The following is a 17,384-nucleotide window of genomic DNA, read 5'->3' as shown; positions in this document are numbered from 1 at the left end:
TCCAAGAGAGCTGTGATATTGCTGGTAGCAGTCTACACGACCAGACACTCAAAACCAATGTAATTGTCTGGGGTTTTTTTATATGTGGCATATATACGGGTCCCTTACTGCTTCAGAAAAAGCTATCAAAAATATCCCTCCCAGAAGTACCACCTGCAGATCGTCACTGTTTTGTACTGGGGAAAGCTACCACTTCAGCTCTATCTTATTTTGTAGAAACTAATTCTAGAATGATTCTTTAGTGTATTAAGAATATTAAAATAGGTAAGGTAATCATACAACCTTCTGTATTCTGTCTTTCCAAGTTTTCTGTGGGTAGGAATGAAGTCTCATTCTGGTCTTCCTGATCTACTATTTTTTCCTGTGAAGCTGATTTATCCTGTTTAAACAGGACGGAGGGGAGAAAGACAAATTTTAATACAATTTATAAAAACATATTAGTCTTTGATAATTTGGTTAACTTTAAAAAAAAAATCAACTGGCAACTTTTAAATTACTCGAATTGACTTCCACTTCTTTCCAGGCTTCTGTAGTCATAACATGCCTGCCCATCAACTGAGAGAACTAACAAAAGCCTTTCTCAAGCAATGCATGATAAAAAAAGGAATTCTAGACATTTAATTTGGCTTCAGTTCCTAAATATACCAGAAAAATTAATGAGAATAATTTGAAAATATCAAACCTGCTGCTCCAGTTCACAGAGCTGCACTTGTGGCTGGGATTTCAGTTCGTCCTGATAGCAGACAAATTCTTCAAATTTCTGTAGAAGTTCATCTGACAGAGAGGAAAAAGGGGAGTTAAGGTCTGTTCTTGTCTTTTTTGCCACAATATGTCCATTTTACACACATGCACAATGGTTTATGAAATCTCTCTTAATCACTGCTTCAGCTTTGGGCCATAAAGAAGCTGGAAGAACATAAATTTGAAATAAGAGACTGAGGCAAGATCAATGTTGTTATTTTTAACACAGGTCTATGGGGAAATGGTGCAGTTTGCTTTTCTTGGTTGTTTTACTTATAATTTCAGTAGAAATTCAGACTGTGAAGAACAAGGCACATCTAAAAAGGACTTACATAAGCTGACTGAAAAAAATCAAACAAATCAATAAAATCCACTAAAAAAATACATCCAGCTCAAGAAATCCATAAGCCCTAAAAGACAAGAGGCTGGGACAGGCAAAGCACCATATATGCTGCCCCACACTTCTAGTCCTCTTGCAGCTGTCAAAGACAGAATGGTGAGATTGAACCAGCCCCCCTTAGTTTGAGACAGCACCACCATTCCTGTGGTGCTAGGAATGTCACTGTGCAACTAGGAATGGTTACTTCAAGTCATTCTTATGAACTGTTATAAAAGCAAAGCCAAAGAGAAGGCAACCCAGTGATACTCAGGCTCCTGAGGACCTGCTCCAGCTAACTGCTGTGCCTGCTCACCCTGTGGCCCTCGTGCTGCTGCTCCCTGTCCCACAGATGGCACTGAGAGCTTGCCAACATCCTGCTCCAGCTGCTGCTGCTCAGCCCCATGGACAGCACGGCCACACTGCAGCTCTTCTTCAGCCAACGTGAGACGACTGAGCAGCCGGCTCTTCTCTTCCACCTCCAGCCTGTGTTCCTGTTCCAGGTCTTTGTACTTCACCTCTAGCTCAGCTTGTGCTCTTCTTGCCTCTTCCAGCTGTTCTGAGAGACACCGCACCTCCTCCTGCAAGCGATGGGAAGACAGCTTCCTCTCAGCTAGCTCCAGCTCCATCTTCTCCCTGAGATCCTGAGACCCTCGTCTCTCTGCATCTAACACATCCCTCATGGAGCTTAGTTCCACTTCCATCTTCTGGCACTGATCTAGGAGTGTCTGTGAAATGATACAGAAATTAATTTCTCTCTCAACTAGTTAAATACCTTGACAAAGCAAAGCACCTAAATTAGATTTTAAGGTTTTAATTAAATCCTTTTAAAACACCTGAGAAGCAGAAGGGAGGAAACAAACATGTCAGAAATTTAAATCTGTTAGAAAGAAACTGCCCCACAATTTGGAAATTACAAGAAAGCAATGCTGGGAGAAACAACTTCTCATTGCTGTGGTAACGAAAAGGTAATCTTGATTTAGAGGAGGGGAATTTAGAGAAAAGAAGCAATAGAACAGTGGCCAGGAGCTCTCTTTTAGAAGTAAGCAAACTTCCTAAAAAGGGGAGGAAGAGCTACAACAAATGAGGGAGAACTCAACAATTATAGAGTAGAATTAAAAAACCAAAACATCAGAGCAAAAGTGTGTATGTGAAAGGGGAATGGTGAAATGTGAGTCTGGAGATAACAGAGGGCTCCACACAGTACCCACTGCTTTAAGAAATATCTCAGTAGCCACTGGTCAACACTGACCAGAGATTTAAGGTGACCAAGAGACAGAAACAAACCTTACACTTGCCCAAACTCCTGTTGTCAAATTTCCTCCTACTGGAGCTGTGGATGGTCAGCACAGCTAATTTTGGGAGGAATCTGATGAGGAGCTCCTTTCACTTTATGAGTAGGCTTCAGCCACATGGCCTCAAGTTTGTACCTATACCAGGTCTCCTTCAGACTAGAGAATGTATGAGGGAAGTCAGAGGCACCGAGGAGAAGCCAAGGGAGCTTCTCCAACCAGCCAAGCCAACAACTATGTCATGAAGATATCCATGGCAGCACCCCATGATACACCCTGCTGAGTAATGCGGCCAGTACTGAGTACAAGTCAGCTCACTGAGGTTCTCTTTACCTCTTCCCAGTAGGAAAAGGACCCACCATCGTGGGCCTGGCTGGGACAGAGAGCAAAAGAAAATATGTGGGGCACAAGTGTGTAAAAATTATTGAAATGAGGTTCAGCATTAGACTGGCTGGAGATCATGCACCCAATGAATATGAGACTGATTCAGTGTAAGTCTCTTCTAAAGGGATGGAGAATTTTCAGAAGTTCAGATATTGGAAAAACAAAAAATACACTCATCCTCTATCTGCAAACCAACCTTTTAAGAGGTTGTGTTCTTAATCCTGTCTCAAGGAGCCTGTGTCTATATAGTCATATATGCACAGACTTGATCTCATTCTCTTCACACTCCAAAGTGATGAAGTGAGAGCCAATCCCACTCCACAAGCTGTGTCACCATATAAGCAAGTTCTCAACAAGACATACCAAAGAATAGCTGTTTCTGCTCTGATCTGGCCTGAACACTGCAGTCCAGAAACACTGAGGCTTCAGCAGCACTGTGTTAGTCATTTCTGCTTTTGCAAAGGTTTGTGTATTTGGCTTTGAAAGTATGGTCAGCAGCATAGGTATGGATAGATGTTGACCCTGTCCACCTGCCCTGGATCATTAGAGCTGGACACTGCAGCACCCGCTGTCTGGCTGTACCTGCTGTGAGCTGTGCACACAGACCTGCAGCTCTAATGCCTGACCCAGGGAGCACGGCCCCAGCTGATTTCATGATGGAAAGCTGGCTCCAAAAAAAAGCTAATCTCGTAACTTCTGAGCCACTGACAAAGGCCCCATCCACCACACACACATACACACACACACACACAGAGTAAAGCAATAAAAAGCATGACCAGATACCTGGTTTTGTTTTTCGGCAGCATGTAACTCCTGCTGCAGCAGTTCTACCACCTGAGTTCGTCCTAACAGAGCTGCTTCCTGCTCCTCGAGCTTTCTCTGAAGTGTGCGCAGGTTCTGTGAGAGAGATAAGGCCATTCCAGCACTGGGGAGACCAGTGTAAATTTAGATTCCCACCTTTCATCCATACACCTCATTTTTGTAACACAGTTACTATGACAGCCTGAATTAACTAAATTTTTGTTGACGCCTATTCTGGAGCCCTGGTGCAGTAGGAGAAGCTTACTTTCCTTTATGAACAGGGAACTGGAGCACAATAATGTAATACTTTTTTAAACTATTCCTTCTCTTTGACTGATAGCAAACGAGCAGATTGAAACTAAGGACTCAAAGCCCCAACTAGCAATCCAAAAAACTCCAAACAATCAAAGCATCTTTCTTCTTATCCCTTCTGAGTTACTTTAATGAGAACTGTTCTTTCAGAGTCTTCTGTTTTCCTTCCTCCTCCCATGATATGATTATTATTGTATCAAATATACCTGTTGCATCTCTACTTCCGTATCTGACTGGACCACCATCTTGAGCAATTCAGCTTGATGCTGGTGCACATGCTCTTCCAGGAGAGCTTCCTTCTCCTGAATCACTTCCTGCAGGGAACTCAGCTGAAAACATAAGCCACAAAATAAAAACAAACGAACAAGGTTATGAAGCTGTCAGACACATAGGCTTGCTTTCAACATGCACCAGCATACTGTGTGTGATGGAGTTTTCAGCTGGACAATCCTACACATCATCTTAGTCAAACAGTATTTTTACTTGCTGTCTTTATCCTACTATTATGTGTATACAACTGGTAAGATTTCCGATCCCAGAAAGCAAAAAGCATAGAATTTAATCTACAAATACGCAGAATAATAAATTATTACTATATAATTAACAATTCATAAAACTTCAGGGCTTTTAACTGTATAGGATGCAGCCCAATTCACAGTTCAAAAGCTAAACCAGCAATTTCGAGTATTAAAAAAATCTTTCCACAAACAACTACAACATACCATTGACATGACAGGATCCTGTGATAAGCAGCTGCCCTCCACACCCACAGCAGAATACACAGAGGCAATGGCAGGCAGGGAAGAACCCAAATTCTGACTCAGAGGAAGGGATACCCTATCCAGGCCCTTCCAGGGACTGTTTTCCCCATCCTCAGAGAGCCATCAGTCCCACTGTCCAAGGGTGAAACACATCTCACCTGCAGAGCACCTTTTGCACCAAGGGTGGTTCTGGCCTGGGGTAGAGGATGAAGGGCAGGAGAAGATAATTTGGGGATTGTGAAAGATTTAGGTAATGTTTAGAGGAGGAGCCAAAGGCAGTGAAATGGATGGACCTAGGTGATTTGAGGAGGCACAAGACTGACAAAATTAAGATAAGGGAATTGAAGACCAGCTGTGTAAGCACTGTTCTATTCTGTCATACTAGTCTAAGCAGTGAGGTGGGAAACACAGACCGATGAATAGAAAAAAACTTCTGTACCTGTGTTGCATACTTGATTTCAGCATCTTTCAGATTCACTTTGGCTACAGCCAGCTGTTTCTTCAGGTCCTGAACAGTCTCCTCTTGCTCCCTGAGCTGCTTTTTCAGTACTTCCACTTCCCCTCTGTGCCCTTCACTTGTATTTTCATTTTTCTGACACTGCAAGAGGAAAAAAGTGGGAAGAAGAGAAACAGAAGAAAATAAACTTATCAGTATTACTGGTCAGTAAATTAAATAAATTAATTAATTTTAAAAAATACACTATAATGCTACTTTACTCTTGACTGCTAATCAGATGATTATTTTACTATATTGCTTCATTTCTTAACTTTACATTTGTTTCTTTAAATGAAGTTGCCCTGTGTTAAGTGTTATTTTCCCTATTTCTGTGTAGAGATGCACAAGATGTTTTTAACTGGGAACTGTCGAAGCACTTAGCAGGGCTAACAGTCCATGACTGCTCTCTATATAATCTAAGGCAAATCAGATTATTAAATACATTATTTATTATAAGACTACCCTGATTTTTGAGGCTATTTAACATCACAAATTTCTCTAATACCAGAAATAAAAACATTTTAAAATTAATTATAGAAGAATAGTCTCCATGTGACAAAGGGGTAGATAGACATTCTAGACTACAGAAAATGCTCATGGAAATCTCTTTAGACTACAGGATTATTAGCAATGAACGTATTAGATACAAGCAAAGGGAACGGGCAAACAATTATGAGTTCTACTCCACTTAAATCCTCTGTTTATGACCAAGAAATGTAAACAACAGTTCACATAAAATGTGCTTAGGCTGTGTCTACTCAGACAACCCAGCACACTACACCTGCACTCTTCTGTCTGTCTCTCCACCTGGGTGAGGGCAGGTCCCTCACCATCTGTCCCTGAGCAGACAAAACCTGCTCTACATTCTTATCTCAGCACTTCCAGCTACTGTCAGCACGCAGTGCTGGGTATTTTGTACTGAATATATATATAAAATATATCTCTTCCACTTTATTTGTGGCAGGTATTGGGTCAAACACCATCAATAACACAGGAATTCTACAGAGTATTTATGTCTTTAAACCCAATCTGAAAATACTATGAAGGCTTTTAAAAGTCCTTCTACATTAATGTAATAAGAGTAAGAGGATACTGTTCCTCAAAAGCTGTTTCACCTACAGAGAAAGTCATTGGCAGGAGGCAAAACAGACAGACAAAGAAGCTTCAGTTGCACTTAAATTTAGAAACAGAACAAGAGAGAAAAATAAAGAATAGAGATGCTGGAAGCTCTAAGAAGCCAGGATATACATAACTTGTAAGACTGGGGCAGAGGAGCTGCTGGGGGGAAGACAGGTGGATTACTTGTAATTGGCTTTCAGGATTGATACTCACAGTTGGATTTTAGAAAGCCTCTTACATTGACCATTACACAGAATGCCACAAGAAAGGACAGCAGCACAGCCACAAAGAGCTCAAGCTTTAAAACATTTTGTTTTTCCAAGATGTATAAGCTCTTATATCTGAACATAATTTACCTTTACCCACTTCAAAAGTCTGAGAGGAGCCTCAATTGTTCTGTACACAAATACTATCTGAGAGGAGGAGATAAGCTGATATTTCCATTCTTCTCAAAATAAGGCACTCTGCTAAAAGCCCAGGAAGTACTTGTTAGATATTTAAAATACAGCCTTCCCACAGGGCCCACACCATTGAGAGAAAAAACCCAGTCCTTTGCTAATATTCACTACTTCAGCATAAGAGGCAACTCTAACCTAGAATTTTCACCTTCAAATGGCAGGGTAACTGTCTAGGAAATACCCCCCATTACTCAAGACAGCATCTACTTGGAGAAGTAAGTTTAAATAAAGGACTCTGCATCTTCTCAGTAGGTCTAACCTTGCAAGAAAGAAGCTAGTGCTTCCTGGGTCAAATACAAAATATTGCAGGTAAGTGCCCTAACATAATTTCACTCAAACTATGTTCCAACCCAAACCAAATAAGGCTGTGGTCCATACCATGTCCACTGGAGACTGTCTCAAACCCTCATTCCTCTAATTAGAAGGCCATTTTACTTAATGACTAATTTACTTTCATCCATTCATCTGCATTATCCTTTAACAGTTTGCCCACTTTCTTGAAGCTCACCTTCCTCATACAACTGTAGAGAGAAATGACATTTCCTCTCTGACTTTGGTTGACTAAATTACCAAGCTGTTTGAATGTCTCCCAAGTGCTGCTACTAACATGATGGGAGGACAAAAAGTCTCTTGTTGCTCTCAGAATTTATCTTTCCTGATCCCAAGTGAGCAGAACATGATGACACTGCACACAAGGCCTTGCCACTCTCAGTAGAATCGCTATAATGGTATGTAAAAAAGATAATGTCTCTTTTTAAAATCTATATTGCACCAATTAACTGATGATTAGCTTTCTCTCATTTTGCCTTCTTCAACTGATAAATTTGAATTTTGAAGCAAGAACACTCACCACTCCTCAACAGCAAGTTTACACAAAGTCATGTAACAGCACATGGATGTTACACACACAGGGTGCAGATAGATAAGCTGAAAAAGAGCCTCAGCATCAGGACAGCAATGTCAAGTGACACAGCTAAACAGCCACCGTGGCCTTCACTGGTCTCTACAGCCAGGGAATGCTGTTCATGCTTGATCATGCACTGGTTAAATTTTGCTTCGTTTTTCTCTTATGTCAATCCTTGAGATCATCCAGTTCTTCCTGTATGAAACTAGATGGTGCTTTGCATTGAGAAAGACTCTCAAGTTGGTATTGGGAATTACAGAACAACATTTCTATGATTTCATGATGCTCTCAATCAAAAATAGTCAGCACGAGTCATAGAACTAATCTTCACTCCATTCAGTAGTCACCTCTCATCTGACAGCTCTCACATGCACCTTTTATTGTTTCCTATAATACTTAAATTTTTTTTTTGATGTCTGAAATAACCTTTATTTTCTCTGGTTTAATGAACATCATCTGATGTCTGGAAACCATTCTGGACTTCTATCCCATTTCTCTTCAATAATATAACCAACTTTTTAAAGAAAACATTGTTCTGCTGATCACACAGTCAAGTTTTCAAAAATTACCAGCTCCAGTGTAGCTAACAGCCTCTTTAATGTCTTCAATAGAGGACACTTTCCTCCCCCAGTTTTACCTAGCGTTACACAATTATGGTCTGACAACCATAAAACTTTGAGGGCTCAGGAAGCTACATGACTGGAAAAATATAATTTTTTTTTATATTTAAGTTACTGCCTTCCAGTTTCAATGACCTCCTTACCTCTTCGCTCTTGTACTCCAGCCAACCTTTGCTGTTACTGACATGACAGGCAACATTTTGAAACTCAGCTCAGATAGACACACAGTTTCTGCAGGAAAGAGTTCAGCTACAATGGATTACCAAAGTTATGCAGAGGGAAACCAGCCCATGACCTTGAGGAGATCAAACTGAGCACTCCAAGGGCATCTGCAGTACAAGGAAGCTGGACAGACAGGCTTCCTACAGCACAGGCACAGACATCCTTGCTGGAATTATGAATATCCTGCTAATAAGACAAATAGACCCTGCTGGGTCACCGTGACCTGAAGCATCAGGCAGTACCAGGTTATCAGTGGAAGGTACATCTCTTAAATAGCCCCCTTCTCCTAACCTTGGGATACTCCAGCTGTTCTTCTAAGGCCTGTGTAGGCAGTGGAGATCCTTTCTCTGTCAGCTCCTCGATGCGTTTGTTCAGAGAAGCCAGTTTGGCTTTGGCTTGAAGTTTAAGTTTCATCAGCTTGGCATCCGCGGCCTCTCGCTCTTTCTGTAACAGAAGGACACAAACTGACTGCCCTGACTCCAGTGCTGCTACCCAGGAAGCACCACTTTGAAAAAGCTACAGAGTTTGTCAGCCTGCTGTATTCTGTTTAACCCTGCCTCCCCAGGAACAGCACTATCTAAAACACATCTGCAAACCAAATTTGTTCTGAAACACCACACATACCAACACCGTAGCTTCTACCCCAGCACTTTCTTTTAAGGGACAGAGCACTCAGGGACTTCAGTGAATACCAAGTCAGTTTGACTTTCTCTGCTACATGCAGTCCTTCAGAAGTATCTCAAGTAACCACACTCCCACCATACCTCAGGGTAGACAGCATGTACCTTTGGGAATGTGTCATGAAACCACTGGAGTAGTGGATGAGCGCAGCACAGGCTTCTCTGTGTCAAACACTCTGAAGCAGGGAAAGAACAACCTCACACAAGATATTAGTACTTACTAGAGCCACTGGGAATCTCCATGGGCCTCAAAGGGCTCTGAGACAAAATGCTGTGTAATTTGTGTGTAACTTATCTACTCTAGTCTAAATTAACCCAAGCAAACCAACAGAAGATATTCTAGATCTCTTAAGGTCCATTATTCAAATTCCAGTATTTCTCTAGAACTGATGCCATTTGTCATGCAGGTATCTCATGTTCAAAAGAAACCAGAGATAGGCTTGTACAGAAGACTGAAGCAGCATTTTACTCTTGGTTGTCAGAGAAAGAAATGGTACCTTGAACACAGTCTCTTTTTCCTGGAGCAGGGCATCCTTTTCTCGAATCAAATCCTTCAACTGAACAACTAGCTTTTCTGTTTGGGCTAAGCGCTCCAACAGCTCCTCAGGTGCCTCCTCCATGCTTTCTGCTTCTGACTTCAAAGCTTCTACCTGAAACAAAAAAATGTATGCTCTGAAGGAAAAAAAAACACCTATTAAGAACCTGCAGCTGAGCATCCACATAATAGCTTCAGTTCCAGTCCTCAGTGCTGCACTCTGCTCCCTGCAGGTATTTCATGAAGCCTGCAGAAACATACAGTTAGATGAAACCAGGAGGAAACTCAGAGAACTTTTAAGCCAACACACAAAAACAAAGAGTACCTTGCTGAACACCACATGAACAAATCTGAAACGAGAGGCACCCTCACACACTATCCATGGTCTCTACCAATGGGTAGCACAAAGATGAAGCCTCCCACTATGACCCAACCATGCCGAGCTTCCCCTTCTGCTACACACAATCACTAGTACTCTTAGAAGTCTTTCTTCACCCTAATTCTGGTTTGTTTCCTGGGATCACCTTGAGATGTGGAAACTGAGGAGATTATGGTCTGCCCAACAGAAATGCTGACTTAAGAAGTGAGGAGTAGAAGAAAAGCAGAGTGGAATGACAGCTCAGTCTAGTGCTCAGCAAGGAAGAAGCAGGAGACAGTTCTCACTGCAGTTTAATGAACCATGCTCCCCAAACTAATTGTCAATAAGATCTGAAAATCTTTAGATAACACTGTACTTACAGCAATAGATGGTTCAGTAACTGCATCTCCATCCTCCCCAGACAGCTCTTGTAAAACAGTACTTGCTAAACCTGACAAACGGCTCAGCATCTTGAGCCTATAACAAAACCAGGAGTCAGAATACAGTTCCAGAGTCAAAACTGCTTTGAAGAATAAGCTCCTTTATGCTGATCTCTGGATTGAAAAATATACTTTTATACCAAATGACAAGTCATCCTCATAGTTCATTCTTGATCTTTCTTAACAATGACATTACAGAACCGCAATCTGTTCAGTTTACTGAAAAGAAAGGTGATTGTAAATGGCATCATTTCTCTACGGGCCAAGCATGGCCTGTAATATAAAATCGGCTTTCTGCTAATAAGTAGTGGAAATATTGGACTGAGCCTTGATGTTTGCTGAACAGATACAAATGTGTCACATCAGAGAGATGATGAGACCTCTGCATGTCACATACATGACAGGACCTCAACATAGGGGAATAATCTGGAGAGGACATAGATTCACTAGCTGCTGCTTAACATACCTTCTTTCATTTCCTTGAAATCCAGGAGCCAAACTAATCCAGCAAGTGGAAGTGAAGAACCAAAAAACATGCAGCAGTACCAGCCAGCAACATGCAACTTGTCATTCTGGGGAGAGCAGTACATTAAGTTTACCATTATTAACTGAGACCTCACTAAATTCACCAAATTCAAATGAGCCTTTGTATAGAGTTGCCAATCAGGAGAATAACAACAGGCTGGAGAAACAGATGGATAGAAGCATTGTGAAGTTCAGGAAAGGTAGAATGCTTTTCCTATGCCTGGAATGGGAAAAGCAGGAGTAGCACAGGCTGAGGAGCAAAACTGGCTGTACAAATGTGTTGCAGAAGACAAGCTCCAAGTGCCGATGGCCAAGCCTGGCACAAGCCACCAGTGCGCTCACTGCCAAGGTCAGGTGTACACTGAGCTGTACTGGGAGGACTGCAGGCAGCAGGTTGAGAAAAGCAATTATTCCTCTCTATTCACACCTATAAGACTAGATTTGAAGTAGAGTGCCCACTTTCAAAACAGTGAATCAAATACAGCAGACAGCCCCCAGGATGACTGGGGTTTGCTTTACAAGGCATGTGGAGAGTGTAAGAGTGCTGGGCTTGCTCAGCCGTGAGAACAGCAGGTGAGGAGTAGGATACAATTGCTGTCCTCCCTACAACCACCCATAAGGTAGCTAAAGACAAAGTCACACACCTCTTACAAGGTCCACATAGGATGGACATGAGGCAGAGGACACAAGTCGCAGCATAGGCAATTTCAATCAGAAAAAAATGCACAGCAAGAAGTTAAAATACTGTATTAGGTTTATAGCAATCTGATCTCATTTTTGATGTTAGACATGCTAAGAGCAAAGCATTTGACCAACTGAACTCCCGAAGTCCCTTAAGAATCACAGAATCATCATTCTAGTGTTCTATAAAAAGAGGTCACATGTGACATGTGACACATGTGACATCTCTGAACACAAAGGCCACAGAACTGTCCATACCTCTAAGTGGCAAAATAATTTGTACAATTACAGAAGCTCCAATATTGCAAGCTGAAACTAGGCAAACTCATATTAGCTATAAGGTTAAGTTTACATTATTAAAATCATCTCCATCAAATGGAATCTTTTAATATGATGTCTCTGCCTCACTAGAAGCAGGCTCCTGAAGCTGGCTACACAGATCCACTCGTTCCTGACCTCCCTTGTTTGTCTTACTAAGCAAATCTTTGGTGTTAGATTGCCACTTAAATGTGTGAAAATACTGACACTGGAAAGGAGCAGCACATTACTCATCTGTAGCAGTCACTCAATTTTGCAGAAGTAGAAAACACGACAGTGCACATTGTCATGCATCGATAGCGGAAAAGAGCACATGAATACTAACCTGCTTTGTACTCCAAGGAGCTCATGGGTCTGCTGATTCAATAGTAATGTTTCCAAGGTAGAGCAGTCACACACAGGTCTTTCTTGCCATTCCTTATTATCTCTTGAGTACTGACAGGTTGCATGAACTAAGACTTTTGATGGAGAGAGAAGTAAAAAAGAACAAAACAAACCAAAAATTATCCAATAATAAAGAAATAAACCCATCCTTCATCCTACACAGAACACTCCAGGACTGTTAGTCAGTCACTTGCAATACACATGAAAAGTGACAAGTCTGCTCTGTTTGGGAACATGGATTTGCAGAGATGCCCTGGTTTCTCACACTGCACAGCATGAGCTTAGTCTCTTCAGCCCAGGGAATAAAACACTCCAGCAGCAGTTAGCGTAGCAAAAAGACATGCAGCAAGAGGCCAGGCCTCAGCCAGGCTCCTGCCAAGGCTCAAGGGGATGCAACTCCTCCAGAAGCACAGTCAAAATGCCAGGATTGTTCATGTTCTGCAACAACACAGCAGTCACTGAAACAAGTCCTGGTGCTTTGCTCACTTCTCGGCTGGCCCTGGGCAAGACGTGAGGCATGGAATTCCAGAACAGTACAGCTTTACAGTTCCTGCTAGGGAAATGCCTTCTGACAACATCAACTGCTCACCAATGCGGTAATGAGAGATGCTCATGTGGAGACCTGGAATGTCTGGAATCCATCATAAGAATAATAAAGTATTTATAGTTTTGCAAACCATCGCTCCCACAATGCCCCAATGAGGAACCGAACCTGCTGTCTTGGCAATGGTGCATTTTAGAAAAGAGCCATCCAAGTGCAATAATGCCTCTTTCTGTCTCCAACACTTGAAGAGGATGGATCTGATCTTCCAACTAAGCATTAGGCCACAGCCTCTTAAAATCAGAAATGCAAAATATGTGGCTGAGGCCAAGAGAACCAACAGATTAATTATTAGAAGTGGTATTAGAAATACGAAAAAGAAGTAGAATCTAGGCATCTGCATGGGCCTCAGCATGCTACAGGCACTACAATTTCAGGCATGCATTCCTGGATTGAGAAAATATTTCTTGGCCTTTGTCCAGGTTGGCCACGTTAACCTGACACCGCCCTCAAGCCAGTAAGCCTTGCTGGGTTTGGCTCACAGTTGACCTCCTTAAAAATGCAAACAGAGGAACCATCTGCACCTATTTGCACGGATGTGGACATTAACAACCTGAACTCCAGTCTTAGAGACTCGTGTCTTTAGAATTAATATTTAATTTACTTCTCATGTCAGACAAATATGGTAAGGGATGTGAATGGAAAACAAACAGTGATTCTACAATTCTGTAAACAGCAACAGGTTTGCCGTCTGTGTAGAGGAAACAGGGAAAACACGGGCCTAGGTGGGCCACTGCTCTGGATAGCATCCCTCAGATCACATCTCTGACAGCAGCACTGTGGAGGGAGGCTGAGGACTGCGGTGGACAACTGACCTAGGCCATCAATGCACCCTCATGACAGAGGCCAGCAGCAGTATCCTGGGCTGCAGCAGGAGGAAAGTGATCCTTCCTCTCTACCAGGCACTGGTGAGGCCATGTCTGAAGTAATGTGTCCTGTTCTGGGCACACCAGAACAAGAGGTGGGAACTTGTTGGAGAAAATCCAATTGAGGACAACATAAGTAATAAATAAACATAAATGAATAAATAAAAGGCTTGAGGAGAATCTTATCAAATAACCACAGACTGGCTGAAGTTAGGAGGTCATCTGGTCTAAGCTCCCTAAGCTCAAACAGAAGCTGTGCAGGCATCTTCTGAATACCTCCAAGGATAGAGGCTTCACAACCTCCCTGGACAACCTGTGCCAGTGCTCTGTAAGCCACAGAGTGAAGAAGTATTTTCTGATGATCAAGGTAATCACCTTTGTCTCAGTTCATGCTCACAACCTCTCATCCTTTCACCAGACACCACTGTAAAGAGCCTGGCTCTGCCTTCTCCGAGCCCTCCCTGGGAACAAAACCAGGAACAAGCATACCACGGCTTTAAATCGTCCCAAAGCCAACAGCCTGCACAGAAGGCGGTGGCTGTCCTGTGCATTAGCCTCAAGGACTTGTGGCAAGAACATCCTGGTGTTATACAATGCCAAACAGGAAAGGACAGAGATTATTCTGTGTTCCACTGCCTCACCCCAAGAAAGCAAACAGTGCACTCAGAGACAAGACTGATGCTCTCTCAGACTCACACTGGTATATGGATTCCCACCTCTGTAATGAACAGCAGAACACAAGGACCCTTGCAGTGCTCAGGATGTGACCCAGGATCCTTTACATCCTCTACTTTTGCTCAGCATTTCTGTGACTAATGAACTTTTGCTGGGGAGACTTCACTTTGAACATGGGAACTACAGATCAGCAGTGATCTGGAGAAGGCTCCTTTTCTCTGAAATACACATCCCTGACCCAAACAGTCGAAGCCCACTGCTAGTCTGCACAGCCTGCAGTAAGCGGCGCATTTCTATCCCTAGGTATCAGCCACAGCAAAGAAAGACTTGACAATGTTCTTCCCTAATTTATTATAGTATAAGTTTACTATACATAAATGAAGTAAATTCCCTGCCTGTCCCTTAAACGCATTAAAAGCACTGCTGCTGTACACAAGCCCTGGGCCAAACTTCTCACGCTGTGCGGAGGGGTTCCAAGAAAAGCCGGGAGGGACGGGAAGCACTGGAGCGCCGCGCTGGCTCCGGGAGCGGTGGCTCCTGCCGCCACGGGGATAGCGGGCAGCGCCGCCGGGCCCCAGCAGCCCCGCAGATTTACCGGACCGCACGTCTCCGGCTTGCCCCACGGAGCGTGAACCTCCCCCGGTCGGGCTGCGCTCCCGGTACCTGGGGGCACCGCCGGCAGCATCCCACCGGCGTGGGGGGACCGGGCAGGGACGTAAAGCCCAGAGTGAGAGGCCCGCCCCGGCCCACTGCCCCGTACGGCCTGGGCCCCGGGGAGCTGCGAACCCGTTCCGGCCCCGCACGGCCACGAAAAGAACACGACCGGCGACTGCCGCCGAGAACTGGGCGGCAGAGTCCGCGGTCCGCACAGGACAGGCGGAGAGCACGCAGGGCGGGGGGAGGCACTGACCTGCAGCACGGCGGCGGGTTCAGCACCGAGGGGCGGCTCTAACGCACCGAGGGATTCCCGCCGACCCCGCGGCCGCCGAACCACTCTACCGCGCCACCTCAGCACCGGAACGCGCCGCTGCCGCTTCCGCCTCAGGCGGGGCCCCGCCCCGGCGCAGAGAAACCAATCAACTGCGGCGGACGAAAGATAGACGTGAGGGCGAGGCAATCGCGACGGAGCATCTGCCTCGGCGCCATGGTTGTCCTGCAACATGGCACAAAGCGACCAATCCCGAGGACGCTGTGCGTTCCCGCCCAATAACAAGGTAGCGACCAATCAGTTGCGGCGTCGCGGGCCGGCCGGGCGGTGTCGGTGGGACAGCGGCTCGCGCTGGCCGGAGGCGGCTGCAGCGGGACCGGGACCGGGGCCGCTCGTTCCGCTCGTTCCGCTCGTTCCGCTGCGGGCAGCGGCGGAGGCGGTGTCCCGTGGTTCAGTCTGCGCGTCCCTTTAAGAAGGATCCAGTCTCACCCCACTGCCAGAGGCAGCTCCCGCCAGGCCGGGTTGCTCCAAGCCCCGTTTAGCCCGGCCTTGAGAGCTTCCGGAGGTGTCCGATCCGAGGCTGCGCTCGTGCAAATGGGCACTGTTGTCCCTTGCTCTGCTACTACAGCTCTTGACATAAAAATATTATTACATGCTGATAGGCTGCAATAAGGTCTCTCCGGAGCCTTCTGTTCTCCAGGCTCTCCCAGCCCGTCTCCAGAGCAGAGGGGCTCCAACCCTTGGAGCAGCTCCGCGGCCTCCTCTGCACCTGCTTCGGCAGCTCCAAAGGTGTCCTGTTCTGAGGGTTCCAGGACAGGAGAAAGCTCTGCAAGTGGGGTCTCACCTGAGTGGGGCAGAGGGACAGAATTCTCCCCCTCATCTGCTGCCCGTGCTGCTGGGGATTTGCACACTGCCAGCCCCTGTCCCGTCTTGTTTTCCTTCTCAGAACTCTGGATCCATTCCCTTCCTGGTCTCTACTGGTACCAGAGGTTGCCCCAGCCAGATGTAGGGCAAGATTTCAGGGGGCCTGAGCAGCGCAGTGTCCTTGCCTCCTGGCCACCCCTACTGTGCACACAGATGCACTGTATTCCTATTTCTGATGGCACCAGTAGTGTGCCAATGTCCTGTTATGGTCACGGGCTCTGTCCCTACTTCACAAGGCCTCAGGACCAAAGATTGCCAGGTGTGCTCTGAATTTTTCATGCCCTGCCTGCAGCTTTGTTCACTTTGTTCACTTCACTTTGTTCACTTTAGCTGTGAGAGCAATTTCTCCAGGTATCTATTTTACCAGCTAATTTATTTTACTTATCTATCTTTGTGCGGTACAACCATGGGCTTATATTGGTAGTAATAGCAAGCAGTTATTCTATGTACAATGAGATATTTACAACTCTAACACGTACCTTTGTGAGTCTAAGTGGAAGGAAAGAGAGGAAAAAAAGAAAAAAGAAGAGAGGATGAGGAAACTATTCACAAGAATATCACATTTCTCCCAGTAAAGGACCCAGATGCTGACAACTTCCTATGACTCTCCCCTCCTCCTCTGCAAACATGTGAGTGAACCACAAATCTTAATATCCAGAGGAGCAGCCGGCAGGTCAGCATGGGAAAAAGCACAGAAGCAAAGTGCATGTGTTGCAATTTTAATTGGATTATTGCTACTAGTGCAGCTTTTTTCTTGTATTTAAGTACTTTACCTACATTATTTTTCTTTGCTTTTCTGTTACTAGATGTAGATTTATTATGACTCCCAAATCAGACTGTTAAAATTTCTACTATACTAAAAATAAGTTTTGGTTTTAAATGTGTATGTTAAGTGGTGTGACTGATACTCTGTAGGGAAGGGATAGGGCACCCAGAAGGATCTGGACAGGCTAGAGAGAAGGGCCCACGCCAACCTCATGAAG

General features: G+C 44.4%; 1 protein-coding gene across 4 annotated transcripts in view; it reads right to left on the bottom strand.

The window, feature by feature from the left end:
* The window catches only part of GOLGB1 (golgin B1), a 39,937-nt gene extending 24,236 nt beyond the window's left edge, over positions 1–15,701 (bottom strand). For 2 of the 4 annotated variants that reach the window (XM_038155779.1, XM_038155781.1), the window contains exons 1-12: positions 15,460–15,701; positions 12,349–12,481; positions 10,966–11,071; positions 10,440–10,536; positions 9,664–9,816; positions 8,778–8,930; positions 5,107–5,265; positions 4,113–4,235; positions 3,577–3,690; positions 1,434–1,845; positions 683–774; positions 283–379 (exon numbers count right to left, since the gene is read on the bottom strand). In XM_038155779.1, the coding sequence (XP_038011707.1) occupies positions 283–379; positions 683–774; positions 1,434–1,845; positions 3,577–3,690; positions 4,113–4,235; positions 5,107–5,265; positions 8,778–8,930; positions 9,664–9,816; positions 10,440–10,529 (1,393 nt within the window). In that variant the 5' untranslated portion in view covers positions 10,530–10,536; positions 10,966–11,071; positions 12,349–12,481; positions 15,460–15,701. The remainder of the gene's footprint in view (positions 1–282; positions 380–682; positions 775–1,433; positions 1,846–3,576; positions 3,691–4,112; positions 4,236–5,106; positions 5,266–8,777; positions 8,931–9,663; positions 9,817–10,439; positions 10,537–10,965; positions 11,072–12,348; positions 12,482–15,459) is intronic. The other 2 variants (XM_038155780.1, XM_038155782.1) reach the window with 2 other exon arrangements.
* Positions 15,702–17,384: the final 1,683 nt, after the last annotated feature.

The sequence above is a fragment of the Motacilla alba genome, chromosome 1A (assembly GCF_015832195.1).
Source record: "Motacilla alba alba isolate MOTALB_02 chromosome 1A, Motacilla_alba_V1.0_pri, whole genome shotgun sequence".
Lineage (NCBI taxonomy): Eukaryota > Metazoa > Chordata > Aves > Passeriformes > Motacillidae > Motacilla > Motacilla alba.
This window is presented reverse-complemented; position numbering and strand designations above follow the sequence as displayed.